Here is a 26493-nt window from a genome sequence, read left to right as displayed (position 1 = left end):
AGGTTGACGCCTTACCTTTTGATGGGTTAAAATACATATTACACAGACGATAGTTAATAGCATATATCAAATACTAACAATTGACTGATTAAGTAGTTACACTTAAAGCAGTTATAGAATCTTAAGTTGACTTTGATGTCACATCCCTTTAGAACTATAAGTTAACTCAAATTATTCTTCAATGCCACTTACCACCTGTAAATACAGAACTAAGGGGCTTCACTTGGCACAGATTGTACAAACTGAACATCAGCCTCGTAATTTTTCAAATGCACTTGCAGCCTCCTGAAAGCAGATACAACTGGTAAGTAGAATTCAACACAGAGTAACGGGTGTAGCTAAGTACATTTACTCAAGTACAGTACTTAGGATGCTTGTACAAGTATCTTAGGTTTTTTGTGCTATATATCTCAACTCGACTACATTATTTAATGGTGGAAAATGCTTACATTGCAGGTTAAGAGTTTGAAAAATGTATCTTTGCTTTGTGTAATTTTCCGTACTTTACATCTTTCTGATAATAAATATGTTCCCGCTACAGAACAGTTTCAATGCACGACTTTTTCTTGTAATTGAGAATTTTTCCAATGACCGCTGACTCCAAGTTGTAACCTTCACATGTTCTTCTTCTTGGTCACAGATGAAAAGATGAAATCAGAGAAATCTAAGGGGCCACAGAACAAGATCCTGTGCAGTAGCACCAATCGCTACCTCATCTATGAATTTATCGGACAGGGGTGTAATGGCAGAGTTGCCAGGGCAGTGAATACAAGCACTTCACAGGAAGTGGCCATCAAGATCTTGGACAATGAGCAAGAAGCTGAATTCGAGGTACTTGAAAGATTGTTTATGAATCGATTATGAAAACAACTGCTGATAAAATGCTGTTCAACTTATCTGTTTTTCCTATCTCTTCCACAGTCAAAGATGCTTGAAATGCTGAGCATCCTCGACCCCGTCAAACGAACGTGGTTCACTTCATTGAGAAGTTTGAGAATGAAGGAAAAACCTGTCTCGTGTTTGAGCTGCTGGACATGGACCTCTACCAGCTGTTTGATCAAAGACAAAGGAAGCCGCTGACATTCAACGAGATTCGGCCAATGGCTTTCCAGGTAAAGATGATGTGGCCACAAAATCAATCTATCATCAAGTGCTAACATACCTGTATTCTAGATCTGTTTTAAGTGTGAACCCTGGTCAATGGTATCTGCAACTAACCTTTTATATTGTTTCCTTTGCCTATGAAGTTTTTCACAGCTTTTGACTCCCTGAAGCATATTGGGGTGGTTCACGCAGATGTTAAACCAGACAACATCATGCTGGTGAACCACCAGAGTGAGCCCTTCAGGGTCAAACTCATTGATTTCGGAATGTCCATCAACACCCCAGGGGACTTTCATGGGGATATAATTCAGGCTTTGGGTTACAGGTATAGGTCTTCTTTAAACATGTCGGCACTTGTGTGTTTTTATGATCCACCAGAAATTGTCTCAGTCCTCACAACACATGTGGAATGTGATGATGTACTAAACCACTCTTATGATTCTTGTTTCTATAAACAGAGTACCTGAAATCCTCCTGGGCCTCCCCTTCTCTGAGGCCATAGACATGTGGGGTGTCGGCTGCTTGCTCTTCTTCTTATACCTCGCACATCATCCATTTGGCCACCTCTGCAAGTACCAGTCAGTAAGTAACCAAATATATACTGATTTAAAAGGACAGAGGGTTATTCTGCCGTAGACACATGTCCAAACCTGGGGACTTGTTTTAGAATGTTGGCTGATGTGATTCTTTATATTTTCTCTCCAGATGAAAGCAATCGTCGACAGATATTTTGTTTTAAATCCAGCTCCATCCAGAGATGCAGAACTCCACTAAGCTCAGAGACAGGACAGCATTCTTCAGCCTCCTGAAAGGCCTCCTGGAGACCGACCCAGAGAGGAGGATCACACCAGAGGGTGCTCTCCTCCACCCCTTCCTCACGATGGTCCATCCTATGGAACACATGGACAGCCCATAGTAAGTACAGGTACTTGATTTGATTAATTCCTGGTTGAGTGAGCCACTAATCTAATGATGTGTTTGTTTCAGTTCAGGAGATGCTTTGAAAAAGAAGGATATCTTGGACTTGGATGGCCTGGATGTTGAGCTATCCTCAGATGGTTTGGCTGAGGAAGAGACCTGGAAGGAAGAGGTTTCAGTCGGAGCGTGCTATACTGACTTAGACTCAGATGGTCTGGATGAGGAAGAGGTTTCAGTCGGACTCTGACCCTGCTATATCTACTTAGACACAGATGATCTGGCTGAGGAAGAGGCCTGGAAGGAAGAGGCTTCAGTCGGAGCGTGCTACATTGACTTAGACACAGATGATCTGGTTGAGGAAGAGTGCTGGAGGCAAGAGGCTTCAGACAGAGCGTGCCTTGACATAGACCAGATGATCTGTCAGGCATTAGCCGACATAAAGCCTGTCCAGCTGAGAAGACATCAGCCAGTAAGGAGAGTCTACTTGTCTAAGTGAAAGGTGAAGTGAAAAGGAGAATAACGAGCATCAAAAAGTTCTTTGTCAGACTAGTGAGGGACCATGTTTGGATAGAGAAAAACATGAGTTGTTTTGAACAATGTGAACTTGGGAATATTACTAAATGAAATGTAATGTAATGTGAATATCAACAAAAATCAAATCCACTTTCATTTCCTCCCTGAGCATGCTTTGGATGGTTTGATCAAAATAACTTGTTAATATGTGAATACAAGGTTATTGAGTACTAGAAAATGAGCCGATGACAATTTAAGTGCAAAGTGACATTATCATATTGAAGTTTTGTTTAGCCAACAATGTGTATATAACCCAACTCTCCAAAAAGTCAAATACCCACATAGTTGCACATTCATTTGATGTTGATCGACTTATCAATTAATTGATAAGTCATTTCAAATCAAAACTCACTCATGGTCTGATTTTTTTATATATTTACAGGAAATTACAACTACAGAAATATTTAATATTCTTGTCAGGACTGACTAACTGAGCTGGATTCAATATGCAGATTCAAACGTTAGTGTTAAAAACCACTGGCACTCAATCACTGATCTGTGTTTACTAGGTCATTAACATCAGAAACACAGAATTTTGCTCATACTTGATATGAATAGTTGAAAAATATAACATAATTATTATCATATATCCCTCTGCTTGTGGACTACTGGACAGATTAGCATGATCCAAGCATATTGGAGTAAATTATATGTGTGTGAAATTTGGTGCAGCGTGATTGAATTGAATGCGATGGTTGGGCCTTGGTGGAGATATGTGCTCTACTGAATGCCATTTTAGTTTTGAAATATCATCATTATATTTTTGGACTGTGGGAGGAAGCTTGAGTACCCGGAGAAAACTCCACGTAAACACACAGAGAACATGTAAACTCCACACAGAAAGACCCTGGCTGAACCGGGATTCAAACCGTGAACCTTCTTGTAGTGAGGCGACCATAAAACAGAAACAGTCCCCTTAAATTCAATCAAGCACATTAACGTTTAATGTCTAGCAGATATAAGCTACAGTAACTAATGCCTATTTTGTTTACCATTTCATATCACTGTTGCAGCTTGTTATGTGTCATCTTTGTCGTAATCAATGACTGTTGGCCACGTCAGGGTTTCTGTACCTGCACACAAGCTTTCTACTGCTGCCACTTACAATGCATTACCATGGTTCAATTAATCCACTTGACAAGGCCACTAGATGTAAATTAACCTCAAAGTTTAATTTGAGGTTAATGTGTTCACAAAATAACCCCATTAACGCAGCAAATTATTCAAAATTTATTAATCAAAAATGCATGCCTTAATACAATCAAATAATTAAATCACAAGTGACAGTGTCTCAAATTTATTGGACAGGATATCAACATTTTTATTGAGGAATAAAAGATTTGAAAAGACGTTGACGCATCATGGTTCCGATGCTAAGGTAGTACATAAGGCAGTGTTAAAAAGAAAAAGGCACAGGCTGCACTTTAACTGATCGGCTAAACTGCAAGACAGAACAGTTTGATATGTCTGATTTCTCCAGGTAGGGATGCATATGCGATAGGTCTCATATAACACTAAAATACAAATAATGCCAAACAGAGAAGGTCGATTCTGAACCCTTCAGATGCATAAATTAACCGTTGCCATTTAGGAGACTGGACCTCAAACATTTGACAAACAATGCAGGGTACATTACATACAATTCATTTTCATTGTGCTTAAAGGCAGTCTCTTTAGGGAAACAAAATGTAAAGAATCTACGTTTTTCTATATATGAGCCTCCACTTTCTGTGCCTCCCGAAAGGTTTCCATTATTGATTAAAACTAACAGCAACTTATGCATAAAAGGCTATGCTGCAAGTTTGCCACACCAAAACATTTTCCTCACAGAATTTAACAGTTCTTAAAACCATTTACAGGACTAAACTAGATAATCTCTGAGCAAAACTAATATCCACATTCTTTCATGTCTGAAACGTGAGTGTTTATACGCTCATTATATGAATGAAGACATGCTGTGATAGTATGCCTACGATCAGTTTATCAGTTAGAAACACTTCACGAGGGCATACAAAATCTAAAAGTTCAATTGAGATTGTTATTTTCACAGTGGAATTAATTCTGGTCCCTTCAGAGTTTGGACTTGGTGCGTCTCTGTCCCTATAAACGAATGCATTTACAACTCAGTCATCGTCTGTTTGAATAGACACACAGCCATGAAAATGTGTAATTGAAACGTAGTTTGAAAAGTGTCACGACTTTACTCAAACCAGCACGTTCCTGTATCTAATCCAAATGACCAGATTTGCAGTCGAACACCAGATTACACAAATTCATTCATTCATATGCATCTCGGAGGCTGCTGGATAGTAATAAGATACATAAATAGGAAACACAGATTGAAATTGCTGAATGGGTTCATTGCAGCCTACTGAGGTAGGGTTTGCCTCATGATCTTCTTCGACCTGTAGCTTTTCATGAACCAGGTTGAGTTTCTTTATTATGTGTGTATATATAAAAGATATACAATAAAAAGAACAAAAAAATATTTTGAAAACCACCACTTGAGTAGTGAGACTGAAGCTGAGGTTTGAGGCTCTTTAACTCCATACATCTTGTGAGTAGCGTCCCTTGGTCATCAGTTTTTTAATATAATCTGTGGCCTGGGTGCGCACCATGGCGCCGAGTTCTTCTGCGATCTCATGGAAGGTCGTCTGCACATCCTTGGCCATGCTTTTCGCGTCCCTGAACCAGGAAAGAGATCGGTTTAGATGTCTGGTGGTGGTGTCTTTTTTTAGTAACCATTTTTCTGCGTGGAGGATATTTTAATTTAATTTAGAAATGTTAATACCATGGGATAAACCCCTTGAGATGTATCATCCCATTTTCAAAAGTGGCCCAAAATGTATTGTGTCATTTTTTTAATTAATTAATTAAATATTAGAAAGTCCTCATCAAATTGTATATTTAAATGTAATGTTAAAAAATGGCTGGTTATGGCAATATTATTTTTTCAGGACTGTACTCATACTTTTTGGGTTTTTAAGAACAAAAGTAGTATGATTTTTAACTATTGTTCCTATTGTATTATTGTAGCACTATTTTTTTTGAATCACTCCAGGATGCATTACATGCGTACGAATGTGGATTAATTCACATTGTTCCTTTTCAAAATAAAGAAACAAAAGCACATCTGTCAGTGTATGTAAAGTAAAGAAATGGAACCATCTGAAAAAAGGAGTGCAACTGCATCTTATTCTTCCACCAGGAGGTGCAAAAACACCAAAGAGACTGGTTTTCCAGAAAAATATAGATGTTAATTATATTTTCTATAGTTCTTTCTGTCCAGTTTGATTTTGTAAACATCAAATGTTAAAATTTCTTATTCATTCATTTAGTGGCATAATGTACCAACTTGGGGTCAGTAATATTTAGTCCTAATCAGACCTATTTCACACGATGAATACATTAATGTAATGTGACAATGAATTGTTAATTTAATGCTTGTGAATTACCCGCAGACGTAGATGTGAGCGTTTTCCAAGTGAATCAGCTTCCAGAGGACCTCCTTGTTTTTCTTCAGGAGATGCTGCACGTACACCTTTATTTGTCGAAAAGACAAGAGTTGCAGTGAATTTACCTTAAACTTTACCATCACAACTAAATGCTAATCCCACACCCTTAAACCCTATTATAACCTGAACCCTAAAATTGAAGTCTTAACCCTCAAAGCCGCAGTTGCAAGACTATGTGTGTCCATTCAGGTTTAAACCTACACCAGGGTATAAAAGGACGAGCTCACACATGCACATTACATAACACTGACTTGTTGACTATTACTCTAAAAACTTAGTAAGTAAAGTGTAATCACAGCTGGTCAGCGGTGAGGTGCACAGTCATACCTTCTGCTCCTGGTCTCTGGAGAAGGCCACATGAAGCTGTGTTAGGACTCCGTTCTTCTCGGCTTCCTCCAGCTCCTCCTGGTAGATATAATCCTCATTCTTATGCCTGCAGCCAAAAAACATCACCGTCTCTCCAACCTCCTTTCCTGTAAGCAGAAACAAAACAATGATTTTTTTTGTGGAAACACTAATCATTACATTCAGACTCCTCGACAGAGATTTTAAAACCCATCAAGTAATTATCAGGCCCAACATTCATCATGTTTTATAAGTAAATTTGTGCACAGGCTATCTCACACAGTTTTGACTTAAAAACTCTTATGTCTGCATCCTGTGTCTCTGAAAATATGAATTTGTTTACTTGTATCCATCAACTGTAATGTCCTTCCCTTTAAATGCTTTTCTGTGGGCAGTAGTGGATTGTACAAAATGATAGAAATGACCAACCTGTTCAAAGGTCTTGCACCTTATTTTTTTTCCTTCTTTGTTAAAACACAAGATTGAGGAAAGTCTGACAAACCACAAACACACACACATACGTTGCGAGAAAAGAGACGCAACGTACAGAGAAAGCAGAAGAGGTTCCACAATCCCTGACCGCTGCGGCATCACAGTGTGTGTCTGTGTGTATAGACGGGCCAATGATGAGTGTGGTCGAGCAAAGTGTAAAGTCCTGTAATTAGTGTCTCAGTGAGAGGGTGGGAGACAGATGGTACAGAGTGTCCCACACACACACACACACACACACACACACACACACACACACACACACACACACACACACACACACACACACACACACACACACACACACACACACACACACACACACACACACACACACACACACACACACACACACACACACACACACACACACACACACACACACACAATCTGTTAATACCTTGCTGTTTGAGCCAGGCCCGTTCCTGAATGAAGCCCATGAAGGGAGCAATTCCTGTCCCGGGTCCGATCATGATCACTGGGTTTGTGGCTTTGAAGGGCAGGCGGAACTGAGACTTGCGGATGTACATGGGGATGGTGGACTTGTGGCCGTTGTCCGTGACCAGTTTATTCTTCAGCCAGTTGGTGGCAACTCCTTTGTTGGTGCGGCCAGTCTTGGTCTTGTACTCCACCACCACAGCGCAGATGTGGATGCTGTTTGCGTGAACCTACATAACAGAAGAGAGTCATTAACAGCCTTTGATACATTTTTTTCTATGAAATTGAATTAATAAATTACTTGAATTTGTTTTCTCTGCAAGGAGTACCTTAGAAGAGGAAGCAATGGAGTAGTAGCGAGCCTGAAGACGAGGCAGTAGCTCACACAGGTGGTCGATGGGAGGCTTCAAAGAAGGCATATCCTCCAGGACAGCAAGGATGTTTCTACAGGAATCCAACACCCAGCTCTGGTAGAGAGACTGTAGAAAAAAAAATACAATGACATGAGGTAAACGTGGAAAACGTAGAAGAGGGAAGTCAACTGTACAGTGCATCTATCAGAATTAATTATAACACATATGATGATTCATCATCACTCAACACTGACCTTGCCCTCGGAGGAGGAGGAAGCCATCTTTCGCATGTTCTCCTGCTCTTTGGGGTCCGAGGCGTACTGTGCCAGCTCGTAGAGGACGTTGGTGCGAGGCGAGTTTGTGATGTCCAGGTAATGAGTAAGTGCCGTGCGGTAGGTGGTGGGGCAGGGGAAAGGGTGTTTCTTGTTGGATTCATCTGGAAAAACAATGTCATTGTCAGCAGACGAGAAGAAAATATCAAGTATCACTTCAAAGTGTATGTCATGGACCAATCAGATAACTAGAAATATGATACAAACACTCTCAGCCCATACTTGCATTGTAATATATTTTGATTTATAAAATATACACTACCGTTCAAAAGTTTGGGGTCACCCAGACAATTTCGTGTTTTCCATGAAAACTCACACTTTTATTTATCAAATGAGTTGCAAAATGAATAGAAAATATAGTCAAGACATTGACAAGGTTAGAAATAATGATTTTTATTTGAAATATTAATTTTGTTCTTCAAACTTTGCTTTCGTCAAAGAATGCTCCATTTGCAGCAATTACAGCATTGCAGACCTTTGGCATTCTAGCTGTTAATTTGTTGAGGTAATCTGTAGAAATTTCACCCCACGCTTCCTGAAGCACCTCCCACAAGTTGGATTGGCTTGATGGGCACTTCTTGCGTACCATACGGTCAAGCTGCTCCCACAACAGCTCAATGGGGTTGAGATCTGGTGACTGCGCTGGCCACTCCATTACAGACAGCATACCAGCTGCCTGCTTCTTCCCTAAATAGTTCTTGCATAATTTGGAGGTGTGCTTTGGGTCATTGTCCTGTTGTAGGGGGAAATTGGCTCCAATCAAGCGCTGTCCACAGGGTATGGCATGGCGTTGCAAAATGGAGTGATGGCCTTCCTTATTTAAAATCCCTTTTACCTTGTACAAATCTCCCACTTTACCAGCACCAAAGCAGCCCCAGAACATCACATTACCTCCACCATGCTTGACAGATGGCGTCAGGCACTCTTCCAGCATCTTTTCACCAATGTTCTTCTGTGTGATCCAAACACCTCAAACTTTGATTCGTCTGTCCATAACACTTTTTTCCAATCTTCCTCTGTCCAATGTCTGTGTTCTTTTGCCCATATCAATCTTTTCTTTTTATTGGCCAGTCTCAGATATGGCTTTTTCTTTGCCACTCTGCCTAGAAGGCCAGCATCCCGGAGTCGCCTCTTCACTGTAGACGTTGACACTGGCGTTTTGCGGGTACCATTTAAAGAAGCTGCCAGTTGAGGACCTGTGAGGCGTCTATTTCTCAAACTAGAGACTCTAATATACTTGTCTTCTTGCTGAGTTGTGCACCGGGGCCTCCCACTTCTCTTTCTACTCTGGTTAGAGCCCGTTTGTGCTGTTCTCTGAAGGGAGTAGTACACACCGTTGTAGGAAATTTTCAGTTTCTTCGCAATTTCTCGCATGGAATAGCCTTCATTTCTAAGAACAAGAATAGACTGGCGAGTTTCACATGAAAGTTCTCTTTTTCTGGCCATTTTGAGAGTATAATCGAACCCACAAATGTGATGCTCCAGATACTCAACTAGCTCAAAGGAAGGCCAGTTTTATAGCTTCTCTCACCAGCAAAACAGTTTTCAGCTGTGCTAACATAATTGCACAAGGGTTTTCAAGGGTTTTCTAGTCATCCATTAGTCTTCTAAGGCGATTAGCAAACACAATGTACCATTAGAACACTGGAGTGATAGTTGCTGGAAATGGGCCTCTATACACCTATGTAGATATTTCATTAAAAACCAGACGTTTCCACCTAGAATAGTCATTTACCACATTAACAATGTATAGAGTGTATTTCTGATTAATTTAATGTTATCTTCATTGAAAAAAACAGTGCTTTTCTTTGAAAAATAAGGAAATTTCTAAGTGACCCCACACTTTTGAACGGTAGTGTATTCAACACATAAAATTTGTGATCGTATTGTTTACAAGACAAAAAGTGATATAAGCCCTCTGAGCAGCACTACCATTTGAAAGACTTCCTATTGGAAGACAGTTTGGCCAGAATAGCTTGTTGGAATGCTAACTTCAACAGAAGTTCATAAGTGATAGAAAGAGAGTAGACATTGACGCTGCTCCACTACAGGAGCCAGCTCCAAGCGAGCTATGGTTCGATGTTGAACTGTCAAAATGAATTATGGTAGGTGACACAGCTGTTAATGTTAATGCACGCCATCAATTGTTAAAATGCTTCATAAAATGATCTTATGCAACCACTAATTATATTCCTCGTGACAGGAAACTCATTAAACTTATCACAAAAACAGCAAACGATTTATATTAGAGCAATAAGGTGTAACTGCAGTGATATAATATTAACTTCATGTGCAATAACACATGGGGCTGATACTCCCTGATCGACTTATCAAGGGAGGATTTATGGGAGGGACAAGGTGGTTAAGTCAAGGTGCGTGGGGCTGTCAATGCCATACCATCAAGGTTGTTGAGAGAGAAAACCACATCAAGGTCCACTCCAAGGACTTGTCCCAGCTTGTTCACCAATGCAGAGTCATTAATGGGGAAAATGGCCACGTGGTCTCCCGACTCGTATCTGAAACCACAGAACATGATTACACTTTGACCTGTGTTCACAAAGCATCAGGTAGCATTGTGATGGTCCCGGTTTGCCTTGTGTATGTTGTCACTGTGTCTGCCTGTGCTGTAACAGAGGTGGAGCTGCATATAGTGACAGAGCCCCACAGAATATAAACACCTCAGCTTCCAATATGGTTTCCTCTTCCCTGCCTGCCTCAGCATATTTATCCACATACACCCACATTAACACTACTGATACCGCTGACTCAACAAACCCCATCTCTTGTGTTTTATTCTTGTACAATAAATTGTTTTCTTTTAATGGTATTTGGGGTCTTTTCCAGTTTTTTTGTCATGGTCTATGGGAAGTAAGAAAGAAAAAAAAAAAGGAACTGCAATTGCACTCAGTAGAGCAGATACCTCCACCAAAGCCCAACAGTCCAACAGTCCAACAACAGACAAACAAAATAAGCTCCAATGTTTGAGTGAACAAATCATCCCTCCACCAATCTGTTCTGTTTTTGTAAGTGTAATTTTGCTTACAAACAAATATACACACCAACCAACAAACAAACGGACAGAGGTGAAAACAGAACCTTATCTACGGAGCTATTCACATACTGTGAGTTTAATCAGTCTCACCTGATCTTAGAGCCTGTTATGTCCAGTTCAAGGTGCATGAGATGTCTATCACCAGCTTCATTGAGTTTGCGGTTGACAGTGACTCGGGCCAGGAAAGGATTTTTCGAATCATAGGGCCTGTAAAACAAATGGTTGATTAAAAGAGACTGAAATGAATACAGAAAAAATCTATTATTCCATAAAGAAACAACAAGGTTTGGTTAAAAATTTAGCAATGCCTCATTATACACAGTAACCAATTAGATGCAATTAGATGTTAAATGTAGATGAAATGTGAGCAGAGACTAAACACACAACACTTTCATGATGAATGAGTCCTGGTAGTGAACAGAGAACTTACGGCTTTTGGACCTCAAAACTCTTAAGGCGGCCAATCTCTCCTGAGTACACTTTGTTCATTTTGAGGTCAGTGTGCTCCTTTAGCTCGTACTGCCGTATGCTGTGAGGAAAAAATAATGTGAAGTTAGCCTCTTCAGACTCTCTGCATACAACCACAGTAGGACCTATTTGAACTTCTAGAGAGATAAATGAAAATAGATGCTGTAAAATTGACACTTGTTTTCTAGGCTAATGGATGTTAACTTAGGTAAAATGCAGTGTAATGCTTGGACAGGATTCTTGGCATTTGTTAATTTCAAATAGAGATGAGCGGGAATCACCACCTAATTCTGATACGTCCTTATTTAACATATGGATGTTTCACAAAGGTTAAAATTTATTTTGGGTGGAATATCACTTTTAAAACTAGTGTATGTGATGCTAATGTGTCACCGTTGCACATAACTGTCTCGTGATCAACTTATAACTTCATTCTTGGATTAATTTATTTTTTAAACCTGAGCTGAGAGACTCCATGAACCAATTCTGCATTAGGAAACAGAAAAGGGATACTAAAACAGGAATACTACACTAGGGAGTATATATATTGGTAAAATAATGCACAGAAATTGTGGAATGTCTGTGATTGCACCTTGAATCATCTCCTGAGGCTTCCACTCCAAAGTGCTGACAGACGGCCGGCCAGAACTGCTCCCTCCATGAGACGAAGTCCTCCTCCAGACTGAAACACAAAAACACAGTGCGTTTGAATTAACATCCGTTCAAAGGGGGCTGGTTGAAATTATTATTAATTTATTGTTTAATAAAAAAAAAAAATGTCATTGAATTTTAAAGGTCTATGAAATGCTAAAATTGTAAATAATCCTTTATGGTGCATGAATGTGTTCAGTACGTTTAACAGCTTATTCAAAATTCATTTATGTGAACGTCAGAGAACTTTGCAGATCAGCTGCCTTCCATCATGTGCTTCAACCATCACAGACTGTGGTTCATGTCATGTAACTTGTGCTTGACTCTAAACCTCAATAACCAGAGTAAATGAGCTCAGCAATTCTTTTAACACCAAGAAGGAACTGGTCACTTACTTGCCATCATCATCTCCCTGGCCAAGGTCAAAGATGCGCTTGGCTCCCAGTTCTTCCAGCCTTTTGTCAATGTAATTCCCCATTGCATTGTAGTGTTCATATGTTTTGTTGCCCAAAGCGAATACCTAGAGAGAGAAAAGGGTGCAACAAGAAACCATTAGCCAACGACTGGCGACATTCTGAACTGAAGAATCAGTTAAACTGGAACCAAGGATACATGAGGAATGTTATAGGAAAATATACGATTAACAGTTAATCTCTTGTCTTGATCATCAGTTCAACAGAGCAGATATTTGACTACCTCTCTGTTGAATGGTGAAAACATTCTGAAGTAAAAAACTTAAGAGAAGACTATGGATAAAAATACAGATACATACAAAAAACATGACGGTGCACAAGAATTGTAGATTTGAGTCAAGTTCCTCACTCAAATGAGGCCAGGGACGCTGCACCACAATAATGACACAATGGCACGCACACACACACACACACACACACCAGACATGACAAATAACAAAGTCTTTTCTTTCATGACGCCCACAAAGCCAGATGCAGTTCGTTCCTATGAAGCCTGCGTGCTTAATATGACAGCCATGCAAACTAACATAATACAATAATGTTGCGTAACACAATAACGCTGCTTCACCCAGGAAAACAATGAACAAAATTTGAATTAAAATGGAAATGGGACTCACATCCTCAAGGTTCATTAAGGGCCTGTACTGTTCATTGAAATAGTGTGAGCCAGCGATTGAAATTCCATGCAACCTTACCTCTTAAAAATCTCAAAGGGAAATCATTCAGAATCTTCTCAAACCTGATGTGTGGCTATTCTATCATTACAGTGTAGAGATGAAGGTGAGGAGCAAAACTGAAGCGTCACAGGACACTGACAAATGTAGTTACTTGACATCTATATTAAATCTTAATTGAGTTAATGTAATTTTACTGTTTAACAAGTTAAACAGTTGAGTGTAAACTAGAACCCATTACCCAGTTAAGCTGGGCTCAAACTACTTGAGTTTTAAAAAACATTTAAAATTTGGGTTGCATCGCAATAATAATGACAACCATAAGATATTCTTTTTCTATTATCTTTAACATGCCCACACAACAAGATTAGAAAATAATGGCCTATCACAACGTAATCATCCTGATTTTGAATCCTAAATATCAAATGTGTTTGATAATTATCAGGGTGGCCTTGAGAATTCTGCAGAAAGCTCAGGATGTTTAAGTATGGCTATGAAACCCCTCCCACTTCCAGATAATCGGGCAGAACATCAATGCAGAGCGAGGTTTCAGGCCAGGATTCCCCCTCCGATTCTCAAATTGGTCCAATATTCCTGTAGTCTGACCCCAGCTTTGGTTGATCAATATTGCTATTTTGATAAACTTTTAATAACTCAAGCCTCTTTAAAACTATCTAGCATTTGTCATTTTTAGTTTTTTAACATTGGGCTCTAGAGTATTTCCTCTGTTTCTGAACCAATTAATTAACTGAGGAAATAAAGAAAATAACCTTTAGTTTTTTGCTCTACAAAAACTCTTAAAAGCCTGTAAGAATTAGAAAACAAAAAGCTTGACTATTAAGACTCACAGTGTAGTTTAGTCCGGAGAGGTCTTCATCATCGTTTTCCTGCAGCCAGTCGTAGAAGTCCTGGGCGTTATCAGTTGGGTCACCTTCACCATAGGTGGCCATGCAGAATATGGCGAGGGAGTTGTTAATCTCGGACAGACGGGACAGTTCCCCCTGGAACATGAGAAATCGGTGTCAGTAAACGTGCAAGTTATTATATATATATATATATATATGAGTAATCAAAGTATTGTATCTATACTTCTACAAGTATGGCAACACATTTATGGACTAAACCTTAGGTCATTAGATTGTGCACTTTGTATTATTTTGACTGACGTTTCATACACATTTAGACTGGAGTGTGTGTTGTTCTTGGTTTTAATCATCTCTCTTGTCTGGAGATCAAATATATAATTAGAAGAGACCACATTATCCTGACAGTAATTAAGTTATTTTATAATATGACCTGGTATATTAGCATTTTTAGACAATGCAGGAGAGTAAGATTATCGTTGGGGTGTTTATTGAATTATTGACATGCCCCAGTAACAGTGGTTTTTCTTCAGTCTTCAGCACTGCAGTGATACCTCTTCCATGATGCTATGACACAACATTCACTGGCAGCTACTAAGAGCATCATCCAGAAGAATGAGAAGAACCTCTGTTATATTTTACTACACTGGTTTGTGTGTTGTTCCACTCATGCAAATTACCATGTCATACTCCTCTGGATCGGTAGCCATTCCTTTCATGCCATAGCGCTGAGCGTCTTTGGACAGTCTGTTGGCAAATTCCTCCGCTGTGCCCGTCTGGGAGCCGTAGAACACAATGATGTTCTTGCCCTGGTAACAAATCAGCAGAAAATAGTTCACATGCTACATGAAAAATAATTTCCCCGCGACTATAAATACACCCAAACAGTCTCTTTGGTCTGACACAGTTGGGTCACCTGGTATTAATTTATTCTGTGACAAAAGAAAATAACATATCCTTCAGTGTGGTTTCTTTTCAGATGTGTGCCAAAAAGCAGAAGCAACAGTTATGTCTTGTGCTGAGTCAACACGATGACTCAGGAAAGGAATAGCAGAGTGCAAATGCAGAACGTCGAGCTCTCCAAGACAAATGGACAAAAGATTTATTCAAGTAAAAAACAAAAAACAAAAGCCAGTTTGTCTAGTTACTTGAGGCACACATGCAGTGAAGACAAAGTCCAATCTCGAGTATATTACAGGTGGAAACATGCAGCTTCACAGGATAAGATCAAATATGGCTGAATCAAGTTTTTTAAATTTTTTTTAAGATAACGCTTGACAGCTTTTGTGCCGAACAAGCAGCTTCAACAAGACATCATTCTGACAGAGACAATGCAGGTAAGGTTTGTAGTGAGCGAGCTAATAGCTAAGAAAACAAAAACCTGGAATTGACCCTAACCCTAACTGTATTTACATCCTGAGGATTTCCCCATTTGGATCTCTGTTTGGGGCGGATTACTCCTGTGAGCAGCTCTTTTTAAAAACTGACTCTTGCAAAAATCCAATTATGCTCAAACTGACTGACCCAAACCTGGAAAACCAGCTGCAAGTAGTCACAAGCATCTGACATCAGACACCTCGGCACAGAGAAGCCGTTCAAGCCTTCATTAGCGAAGTTAGTGTGGTACATGTGTTCAGTAATTTAGTATGGTCCTGAAAGAATGTTGTAAAAAGCTAAATGGCCCTTGGAAAACAGGTTCCTCAAGCTGCATGATGCAAAAAAAAGACTGAAACTACATTAGATTGAAATTATGTAACACTTCTTCTCCAAGACATAACTTATCTTTACATAAGCAAATACTTCTTATCTGTGCCACAATGTTCCCATAATAATTCATAATAAAGAAACGCTAAGGAGACCAAATTAAATAGCACTGGGGGCCAAACTTCTCTTCTGCCACCATCTCGGTATCTGAACTATTTGCTGCAAAACCACATGATTCAAAACCAAAGTCTTTTCTCAAGGCTGGCTTGAAAACAGAGGAGCATCAAAGTCAAAACAGGGCTTTCAGATATAAAGCTGGAAGAAGAAGTACACTCATCATAGTCAGAGAGCAACAGGGAGGGAATGTGTAGCATTTGATTGAAAGCAATTTTTTGGAATCATTTACTGAGGAAAACAAGGGGTCAACATTGACACTGGTGAACACTGCAAGTTTTCAAGTCTGACAGGCTTCAAAATTCCTTTTAAAACCAGTTCTTAAACCCGAATAAATGTTTTGGAACATCAGCAACAAAAAAGAAAGTATCTATGCTGGAAAGATAAAACCACAGACTCAACTTAAACACCAGTGACGTGAATACGTCAGTGACAAGGCAGCAACGTCACTCACCGTTTTCTTCATCTTTTCAATGAAACTCGTCTCCCTTGTGGTGGATGCTCTGGATAAAATGAAAAAAATATTGTACTCGTTATTAAGCAAATTTGGGTTAAATTACACATAATAAGACTAAGACATGACACTGATTTCCCCAACAGCAGTGATATTGTTTTTCAAATGTTGTTAAAGCAGATTTCAAGGTTGTTGGTCATTCAACTTTTCGACAAGCAGACTGAAAATATTCAGACAAGTGCTTTCAAACCTAACTCCCAATTCAATAGAAAGTTAAGATAAATCCAGATACAAGGACATTGACTTCATTGAAAACATCTGACTTTATTGTTTAGCTGATCAGAGTTGGAAACATGGGCATATTTTCCTGCTACATGTAAGGACACTATTGATGTAAACAAACCAAAACATTATATTGTGGCCTGTAGCAGATAATAAATAAGGAGGTTAAAGTCAAGTGTAAACGACATCAATAACTTACAGTTGATAATGTGATACTGTGTTTGGAGTTCTGGTGATGAGATAATGCTTCTGTTTACATTTAGATCCCTGATAGTACTTTTAACCAGACAATAGGAACAGAACAATGTTAGTTGTCTTTAAGTTCAGAGTGAGGCCAGGTAAAAATCCATGAAAATGATTTTCAATCAAATGATTTAGGTAATTCAGAATACAAAGGTGAGAGAAGAGCAGGGACTCATCAGGCTGTGATATGAGGAAATACTATGACTTGTGAGGTGAACATGGTGTAATTATCTTCTTAAGTTTACATTACACATTTTATATTAATTACAACAGAAGTGGTTGACAATCATTACAGTTCACACACACTATGGTAATCTAATCGCCTGGGTCGGATTGATCCAGGAAGTAATTCATTGGATGGGATCAGATCAAAACAAGTCCAAACACAGTGTCACTAAAAAGGTACACAGGAGGCAAAATCCATTATTCCATCAAATAAAAGGCAACACCACTTCATCCAGCATCAAAGCTCTGAGAGGACAGCTGCAGCAGGAACAGGAATAAAAAGGCGACAAATTTTGTGGCGAATGTATATTTTTGATGATCATAGAAAAGCCGGTAAAGCTGTAAAGTGTAACAGAGAAAGTATATTAATTTAGTTATTACTATAATATTGCATATTAATACTTAACTATTGTCCTCTTCTTTTTAGCTAACCAGCTGTCTCCATGAAGTAGAATATTTTACTGAAAGTGTCAGTTTACATTTAATCTCCAGCAGACGTTGAGACAAATATTTACAAGCTATGAAGCCGTGTGCAGAGAGTTTTTATTGCATGTGGGTTTGATGCCCAACACGTGTTGGGTGTATAGTACATACAGCAAATAATACCCCTATTAATTTATTCATTAAAATGTATTGTTTTCTGAGAGATATTTTGTGACGACAGGTAGCAATGGAATTTTAACACATTCTATTTAATCAATATCTCCAACAATTCCTTTATCAATTTGATAAATACTGTAGTTCACTTATTAAGATGTATCTTCTATTCTCAGCAGTCTATTTTGATTTATTGGACATTACCATTAGTAACAGCCTGAAACTGAACATTGTGTCGTTGTTACATTATGTTACAATACATTATCATTTAGCTGATGCTTTTATCCAAAGCGACTTATAATAAGTGCAATAAGTGATTTGTATTTGCAAATCATGAATTTGAGTATCTCTGAAACAGGATATATGTAATCTGCCAATTCCACTCTAATGATATTAGATTTTAATAGAGGTAATAAAACAATTTAAATGTCTAGAATCATAAAACTATAAATAAAGTGTAATACATACAGGCAAATTCAAATGGAACAAAACAAAAAAATAAATCTTAATGTGTCCAACATGAAAGTAAACCTCATCTGCTGGCGCTCCGTCACTGTTTGAACAATTTGAAACAGTTGAAACAGTTCAGAGCTCATCATCTGTATATATTGTCAATCAACTTTCTTTCATTCATTAATTCATCCATACAGGAACGACACCTTTTCACGGTGAGTCAGTTCAGTCCTCGCAACCCAGAGGTAATCTTATGATGCTTCCATAAAATGGAAATCAGAGCTTGTGCTTGTGTTTGATTACTGAATAAAGTCAAACAATGCTTTAAAATGTGTAATGATGGCCAATGAGCTTAATGACTCAGCTTGTGGAAAAGAGGGAGAAAAAAAACTGACCCAATAATTAAATTGTGTTTGTGGTCTCATACATTTTATCACCATATCTTACATAACCCAGTGGGAACATCGAATGGATTTTGAAACCACTATCTTCGCCAGTCTGTGATAGAAACTAGCAACTACAGCGTGTGTAGAGAGACAACAGTTCGACAGTTACAAAGATCTGTGCGATCAAACTTAACAGCAGCTGTTATCAAATGTTTAACACAGCTCCAGGCATGCATCAGTAAAAAAAAAAAAAAAACTCTTACTGTGCAGAAATTCATACTTCACTGACCTCTCGGCAGCATCTCTCCTGTCCTCAGGCAGGGAGAAGACACAGCCCATGGCATGCAACCCTGTAGCTCGTCACTACCTCTAGCACCTCTGGCTAGGCCACGCCGGGAACCGCCACGCTCAAAAATCAAAAGCAGGTCGCAGGACAGTCTACAACCACACAAGATGAAAAAAAGAAAGAAAAGCCAGTCCAGAAAGGCAGCAGGACACTCGCAGGTTTGGAAGAGCTGCCTGCCTTCACCTTAGAGGCACCAACACGATCTGAACTCTGTCTCTTCCTGTGCTGCTCTCTGAAATCAGCAGCGTCTGTTCCTTCCACACACACACACACACACACACACACACACACACACACACACACACACACACACACACACACACACACACACACACACACACACACACACACACACACACACACACACACACACACACACACACACACACACACACACACACACACACACCAGTCTACAAGCCCTGTCAGTGTCTGGCAACCACTGAGGACACAATGGTGGGAAACTGACTTTCCCATAAAATGTAGCCGAGCTGCAGACCCACACTTTTGACTCACACAAACACACACTGAAACACTCAGGGGCTGAAAATGCCTTCCTCCTCATCCCGCCTCTTCCCCTCTCTGCTCTGAAAGGTGTTCAGGACGAAAAAGTCTACGAGATCCATTCTGAGAATTTGGCTAGTTATCACAGCAACTCCCCGGTGGAGCACTGAAAGAGGAGGAGGTGGTGGTGAGGGGGCTGTGAATGGTCGTGTTTTTTTCCTGAAGTATCCCCGCCCCCATCTCATTGGAGGAGAGAGAGGGGAATGTCATTGCTATAGCAACCTCATTTATCATAAAAGGATTGCATTTGTGACATGGCTCTACTCCAAAAGCAGAGCAGCTCAGCCCACACAAGCGCACACACACACACACACACACACAAAAGAATAACAGGGGAGTGGGGAAGGAAGAATAAAAAAAAAAACTTGGGGAAAAGAAAGGGTTGCTTGTCTTTTGCCTCAACTTTCCACCTTTGGAGAGGACTCACAAATGGAGCTCTGGCTCTCCCTCCTCATTTGTTCTCCAGGGAACTTTCAAAATGGGTTCAGGGCCAAAAACAAAAGCACAGGAAAGACATGGAAGACTACGCCCCCTTCATAACAGTTAGGTAATCACTGCTCCCTTTGAGGGGAGGGGGGACCAGCCTGGCTCTTCTGTTGCTCTGTGTTCCCTTCCTGTATTCCCGCCCTCCACAGATGCACATTCTCCATAAAGCAAAACATGTTCTCCAGGGGTCTTTCCCCCCTTTCCAGCCAACCTCCTGTTTTGAACACAAATGGATCTCCCTCACTAAGCTCCCAACACCGTCTCCGTTCACACAAGACCTCAGCCACACAGCGAGCATGAGCGCTGCTGGCCCGTGACTTTACTCTGGTGACCGAAGAAAGTATGTTGTGGTTGGGGAGGGACTATAAATGTGGCCAGTTGAACGGGAGTCCACTTTAACCTAGCCAAGCCTCCATCACTCACTGATAAGTGATCAGAGAGAGACAGACAGAGAGACAGAGAGAGAGAGACAGACAGAGAGAGAGGGAGAGACAGAGAGAGAGAGGGAGAGACAGAGAGAGAGACAGAGACAGAGAGAGAGAGAGACAGACAGAGAGAGAGAGAGACAGAGAGAGAGAGACAGAGAGAGCGAGACAAACAGAGAGAGCGGCGGGGGGTGGCAACAAAGGTCGCAACTAGTGGAACATTTACAAGAGCCTGAAGCTGTGCACCTTTACACACATGCTTCAAGGCCAATTTAGTAACAACTCTGCAGGGCAAGATATGAGAATATTTACATCATTAATGGCAGTCAGATCTGCTCAAATGAAATGTTATAAGAGTCAGTAGAACTCAGAATAATAATCTATAAAATATACATGATACAAATCCCCCCCCTTAGGTAGTAGTCGCACTGGCCGCCGGGGACATAGGGATAACCGGGAAAAAGGCCGGTGCATCAGTGTCACTACCCCCACAGCGGTCGACCCCAGATTAAATCCAATTCATAGTTTTTATTCTTACCCATAAAACAACTCTGATTTTTTTCTCCTTAACCTACAGTAACATCTGAATTGGAACCTGATTACACTACAAAGACCTTTTTAAATAAACAGAGCAAAACACAACAGGAAAAAATATTACCCAGGTGTACCCTGATGGATACTCACGGTACGTCAAGCTTCTTGAATTCAGGGATGGGCTCTGTCTTCTTGCGGGACATGAACCAATAAACGACCAGGCCAACTATGAGTGAGAAGAGGAAGAGGTCCAGGTTGCTAAACAGAGGCTCCTCTTCTTCTGCCATGGGATCGGTGTGTGTGGTGGTCTCACTGTCCATGTCTGCCATGTTAACACTGTACATGGGGACAGTAAGAGCACAGAAATTAGTCCAGTTAAAAACAACGTAAACACTTAAATAGAGCTGAAACTGACATGCGACTCATTGATTATTTGACAGGATGTTGATCGGCTTTGATAGCAATCCATCATTTCTTTCATTTATCAACTAAACAGTTTAGAGTGTATGCGCCCTCGATAGACATTATCTGACTACAGTCCATTTTTACTAATTTCAATGAATGAGTTTCATGTCTACAATCTTGTTTTAAAAAAATCCAGCTGAACAACGGGGACATAAAACTCTTTACGCAGTTGCTGGGAACATTATGATTTCCAGCATATATGAGCAAGATTCAACATGTTCTACCATACAATGACAGCTTCTGTGCAGGAATTAATGGACAAATGGCTCTACCGAACATTCTACGGCATTGTAAGCGACTGCTCTCTATACTTGAGGAATCTATTTTGAAGCAGCAGCTTGTCTCACAATGAGCACAAGAGGACTTCATGTTCCCAGCTCTCAGGTTACTATTTGGTTAAAGCGGGGAAAATAAGGAGATCCGGATTTCTCTGATCCTTGGGACCTGCTGTTACATAGCTACAAGTACAGTTGGACTGAGTTTTACTCAGCGATGTTCACACACTTACAACTTTACTGCTGACTCACGGATATTAAGCAAACAACTTCAACTACCATGCACAGAGGTAACTGTGTGCCACCCAAGTAAGTACAGGAGTCACAGGGACTTCATTGCCTGCAGTAAAACCTAACATGGTCAAAAACACACTCAAACTTAAACTTCTAAATAAAATATTATAATTATAATTTAGTTTTTTAACATTAGCTAGACAGCAGATTTAATAATACAGCAGGTTATTTTCATATAGTGTGGTAATCAATAGTTTCTAACTAATCTGTTAGGGTTTTTATTTTAATTATACTAGCTAGTTTGAAAAGGCAATCTAGTTATGTCATTAAAATTTATTGTCCGACCAGTCCTGGATTTTAGGGCCAATACTAATATTAAGAATGACTACATAAAACAGTTGAGTTGAAACTGCTTTAGAGAAATGTTGTGTCTACGTCATGGTCATTTGGGGTAAATAATATTCTATTATTTTGTCCACTAACGAAACATCTCTCTTTATCAACAGTACATCAGCAACAGTTATATCTAGATGTACCTATTAAGTTTGATCCCCATGGAAACTCAAGGTACTAGGGGTGTAACAGTACATGTATCCGAACTGAAAATTTCCAGTATGGGCCTTTCGGTTCGGTACGCACACATACCAAACAAATACAGCGTGTCCACGTGCTGAACTTATTGGTGTGTGTGTCTCAAATTCCGAGGGTAAACTTTAGCAAAGGACCGGATGTGCTGTAGGCTCATCGTCATAGCGACTGCAGACAAACAGGAGTGTGAAGACCCTCCCTGATAATTTAGGTCCGCTGCGTAGGAACACTTCAGTTTCACAGTTACAATAATGACGACGGACAAAGAACGAGTGGATTGTACAGAAGCCGACATTGCGCAACTGCTATCGGACATGTAGCTGGTAGCACAACGAACATGCCTACTTGTTTGAAACGATGTCCCACTAACATTGCATAATTGCATTTTTGCTTGAAGATATATGTAAACATGCCTTATTCAAATGTCTAAAAAAAACTATATCTGTTATATAGTTTGACTTCTGTACTTGGATTATCCAAGATGTTTCCAACAATGTTTAAACCCAGAGAAATCCACAATTAAGTCATTGGGAATAACACTAACATTAGTGGGACATGGAAGGAATGAGTTGCGTGCAAACCAGGCTCCCCGCGGCATTAAAGCTGCCGCTTGCAAATTATTCAGACCGTGTCAAAGCAATAACGAGCGACATCTGTGTTTTCATAGTAGCGGACATGCGACCATTCTCTGTTGTTGAGAACACAGGGTTGAAACACACGCTGAAAGTAGTCGAGCCCCCTTACGAAGTTTCCTCTTGTCCGCATTTCAGCCAGCGAGTCATACCAGCCCTTTATAAACCTCTGTCCCTAGCGTGCGAGTGTTCTCCACACCGGAGACATTGTTAGTGCCAGCAGGGCCCTCCCCTGACCGGGACTCCAAAACCGAGGTACGTAGTGAACCGTGATTTTTTTTGTACCGTTACACCCCTAACGGGTTCCAAGCTGAAGTTTTGGTCCCTTATAATTTATCAGTGTCTTCTATTTGTTGCCATGCCATTTCCATGCAGACCGTTCTGCTTAGTGATTTCCCAGCAGGATCAATTAGCAGCGCAAAGTGAAAACAAAAGTGGCTCCTGTCTCAAGTTCAAAACCCAATTAAGTTAGCAGCTTGGTAGTAACATGAAAATTATACCTTAACTACACAGCAACAGAGATGATGTCTACGAGTTATTTCACAGGCAGCCTCTGTCAAAGATATGAGGGAAAACAAGGGTAAGCTGTAGAACTACCATGATGAGTCAGGCAATTAATCTGCAACTATTTGAAAATAATTTATCCTTCTTGTCTTCTCTTAAACGTACACTATGTACCTTTGGCTGGTGCTGGTCTCTATCAAAAAACCAAGGACTTTGTTTGATGACGTTGTGAAGCAGCGTGGGGTCATGGGAGTTGTTGTCTTAACCACCATTGCTGTATAATATCTACCTGATGCAAATTATGGTCAACCGGTGCTCAAACTGGTTTGGAAAACTATTGTGTTGAGTTTCTTCCGGTTTCCGATCCACTTATTTAGAAATTCTCTGGCATCTGTTTTCTCCAGAACAATGGCGACATTGGCGAGTGTTATCATGTTGGAGTTGGAGCTGATAGCTGTTGAAGAGCAATTACTTTTTCTTAGAGAAATGCAACTTCGAAAGAAAAGAAAGACGTTGGAGATGGTTTGTACGACCATTAAACAGATTGAGGCGAACGGGAGATTTCGGAAATACCGTCTTGCTCTTGCGGTGTTTGGGGAGGTGAACTTCAGGGTATGGCATTGGGTTCTGCGTAGGGTACACATCTACGCGTAGGCTTCGCTGGAGATATGTCGAGAATTTGACGCAGAAGCATGAATTGTGCTTTACTGGAGATCCGTTAAAGTTGCAGTGCGCTGTGCTCTCTCGGCCACCGTACACCCCTCTCTGGCACCGTGAGTAAAGTGGTCATGTTGCTGGGGGCTCAGGTGAACGCCCACTGTTTAAACACATGATAAATTCAACATCACATTAGGTTAAACAGCCATTTATTTGCCTTGGCAGCCAGCGGCGCTTTAAATGAGCATGAAACAGACATGGACGAGCCGCGGTGTGAGAAGCTGTGGCTGTGGCACCGGTTCACAGACAGTCAGCGGGAAGCACCACACATCAGATTCATTATCCAAGAGTTATCCAGGAACTGGTTTGGTTTGATTCCCCCTGCTTCTACAATTACTCTGATAAAGTCATCAAGATGACCACGATAGCCAGGAGGAGTGGACTCAGGGCGCCGGCTATTCCCTGGATCGTGACAACACTGAATGGGAACGTGATAGTGTAAAAATAAGGAATAAGAAAACTGACACAGGTTAACTCTAAGGCAGAATAACAGTCTAAAACATGCTGTTTGTAAATAATATTAAATATGTTAAGCCACCAAAGAAACGGCTCGTCGGACTGTGACATAAGTTCGCCTCAGTTTGCGTAACACAGCAGTCAGCACTTATCCCAAGCTAACGTTTCACTTAAAAAGCGGAACATTTCGCCTCCATCTTACCCCTACAGTTTCACAGAACGTGTCTTCCTCCCCGAGGCTCCGTCCCCACAGACTGCCACAGACTAGAGATGGACATAAGTCATATAAAGATGAGTTTGAAGTTCCTCACCTTCTCCTCTCCTCTTCGTGTCAGGCTCACAATGCGCTCCATGCGGAAGGGAACTTTACGCTTTGCGGGACGAAACCATCTGCAGCGTGTCGGCGGGGGTGGAACACCTTTGCACTTACGAGGCCAAATAACTTTTATAAATGCATATTTAAACCTTTGATCATTTCAAAATATAATTTAGAAAGAGGTACTCGTCCTCTAAGCGACCACTGGATTTATTCGGTCTCGTCTTCTGAGTCTGGCAGCCACGTGTTTTGAGTTGGGCTGCTCCATAGGCATGCAGCTTAGTGTCAGCGTGCACACGTAACCTGTTATAACAATAAACCCATGTGAAGGCACTGCAGGCCAAGGGTCGTGGTTTATGTAATCCAGCCAGCATTTTGGTGTCTGTGTGTCCCTGACAGGCTGAGAGCAGAAAGACAGACTCATCGGACATGTCCTCCACAGCTTAAAGTCTGTTGATGTTCACAGCACCAAGGACACACGGTCTGATAGCCCAATATCGGGAGAGGGATTCTCCCTGCATGTACCCAGATGTCCTCAGACTTTTTACTTAATGCACCATTTTCTAAATGCTCCATAAAGTTTAAGTCCTGTATTCACATTCTTACTTACATAGATAGGTTGTTAGCAGCAACTTGTAGTGAAGTCAAAGAACTATTTCTGCAGTTAAAACTTAGAACTGAGAATTGATCTGCCTGCATGCTCAGTTGGTCTTTGTTGTAAAAGTTAAAGTTAAGAATGAAAAACTGATTTTCTGAAGTATTTACAACAAAATATACTGCAAAAACTGTGTAGAAGATACTATTGTTGAAGGTTTTTACAGAATAGCCATAGTTTTATCACTTGACTCGAACATTTTGTTCAAACATTTGTTTTAATATCATATGTTGTGCCTCTGTCTGTTTCCTTATGTTGTCTGTGTTTTTAGTCTATCGTAGTATATAAAGCAATTCAAATTCGCTCCATTGATGCTCCAATAATCCATAAATTCATAGTTTAAGCAACATTTGTTGCGAATACTATTTTCTTAATGGATGATTTTACAATTTTTTCCACCATTTACAACCAGTAAGAAATATTAGGTTTGTGATCTAAATGTTGTAGTCACTGGCGGAAATGCGGCTTTTAATTACTGACTATGGGTTTTGTGTGTAAGATTTCAATGGAAAACAACTAAAGATAATTGT

General features: G+C 40.2%; 1 protein-coding gene across 5 annotated transcripts; it reads right to left on the bottom strand.

Annotated features, from left to right (window-relative positions):
- Positions 1-3812: 3812 nt before the first annotated feature.
- porb (P450 (cytochrome) oxidoreductase b) lies at positions 3813-25415 on the bottom strand. Of its 5 annotated transcripts, XM_035154259.1 has the most exons (17): positions 25304-25318; positions 24393-24636; positions 21272-21457; positions 16581-16629; positions 14929-15057; positions 14234-14386; positions 12634-12758; positions 12180-12269; positions 11550-11648; positions 11210-11326; positions 10465-10583; positions 7990-8171; positions 7712-7861; positions 7345-7612; positions 6438-6583; positions 6051-6136; positions 3813-5280 (listed from the first exon to the last, which is right to left on the bottom strand). In XM_035154259.1, the coding sequence occupies exons 2-17, from the start codon at positions 24461-24463 to the stop codon at positions 5136-5138; spliced, it is 2115 nt and encodes a 704-aa protein (XP_035010150.1). In that variant the 5' UTR covers positions 24464-24636; positions 25304-25318; the 3' UTR covers positions 3813-5135. The 5 variants fall into 5 exon arrangements, with proteins under 5 accessions (XP_035010150.1, XP_035010151.1, XP_035010152.1 ...); XM_035154260.1 differs by lacking the exon at positions 24393-24636 and having other exon boundaries at positions 25304-25415; XM_035154261.1 differs by lacking the exon at positions 24393-24636 and having other exon boundaries at positions 25195-25325.
- Positions 25416-26493: the final 1078 nt, after the last annotated feature.

The sequence above is a fragment of the Hippoglossus stenolepis genome, chromosome 4 (genome assembly GCF_022539355.2).
Source record: "Hippoglossus stenolepis isolate QCI-W04-F060 chromosome 4, HSTE1.2, whole genome shotgun sequence".
NCBI lineage: Eukaryota > Metazoa > Chordata > Actinopteri > Pleuronectiformes > Pleuronectidae > Hippoglossus > Hippoglossus stenolepis.
The sequence above is the reverse complement of the archived record's forward strand: the minus strand, read 5'-3'. Positions and strand labels throughout refer to the sequence as shown.

Bases quoted from the DNA above. Each gene is read 5' to 3' on its own strand.
- porb (XM_035154259.1), bottom strand. From the start codon at position 24,463: ATGTGTACCCTACGCAGAACCCAATGCCATACCCTGAAGTTCACCTCC. The intron at 14,387-14,928 runs GTAATTTGCATG...CTCATGTTCCAG, and splicing joins ATCCAGAGGAGTATGACATG to GGGGAACTGTCCCGTCTGTC. The intron at 10,584-11,209 runs GTGAGACTGATT...CTGTGGTTTCAG, and splicing joins ATAACAGGCTCTAAGATCAG to ATACGAGTCGGGAGACCACG.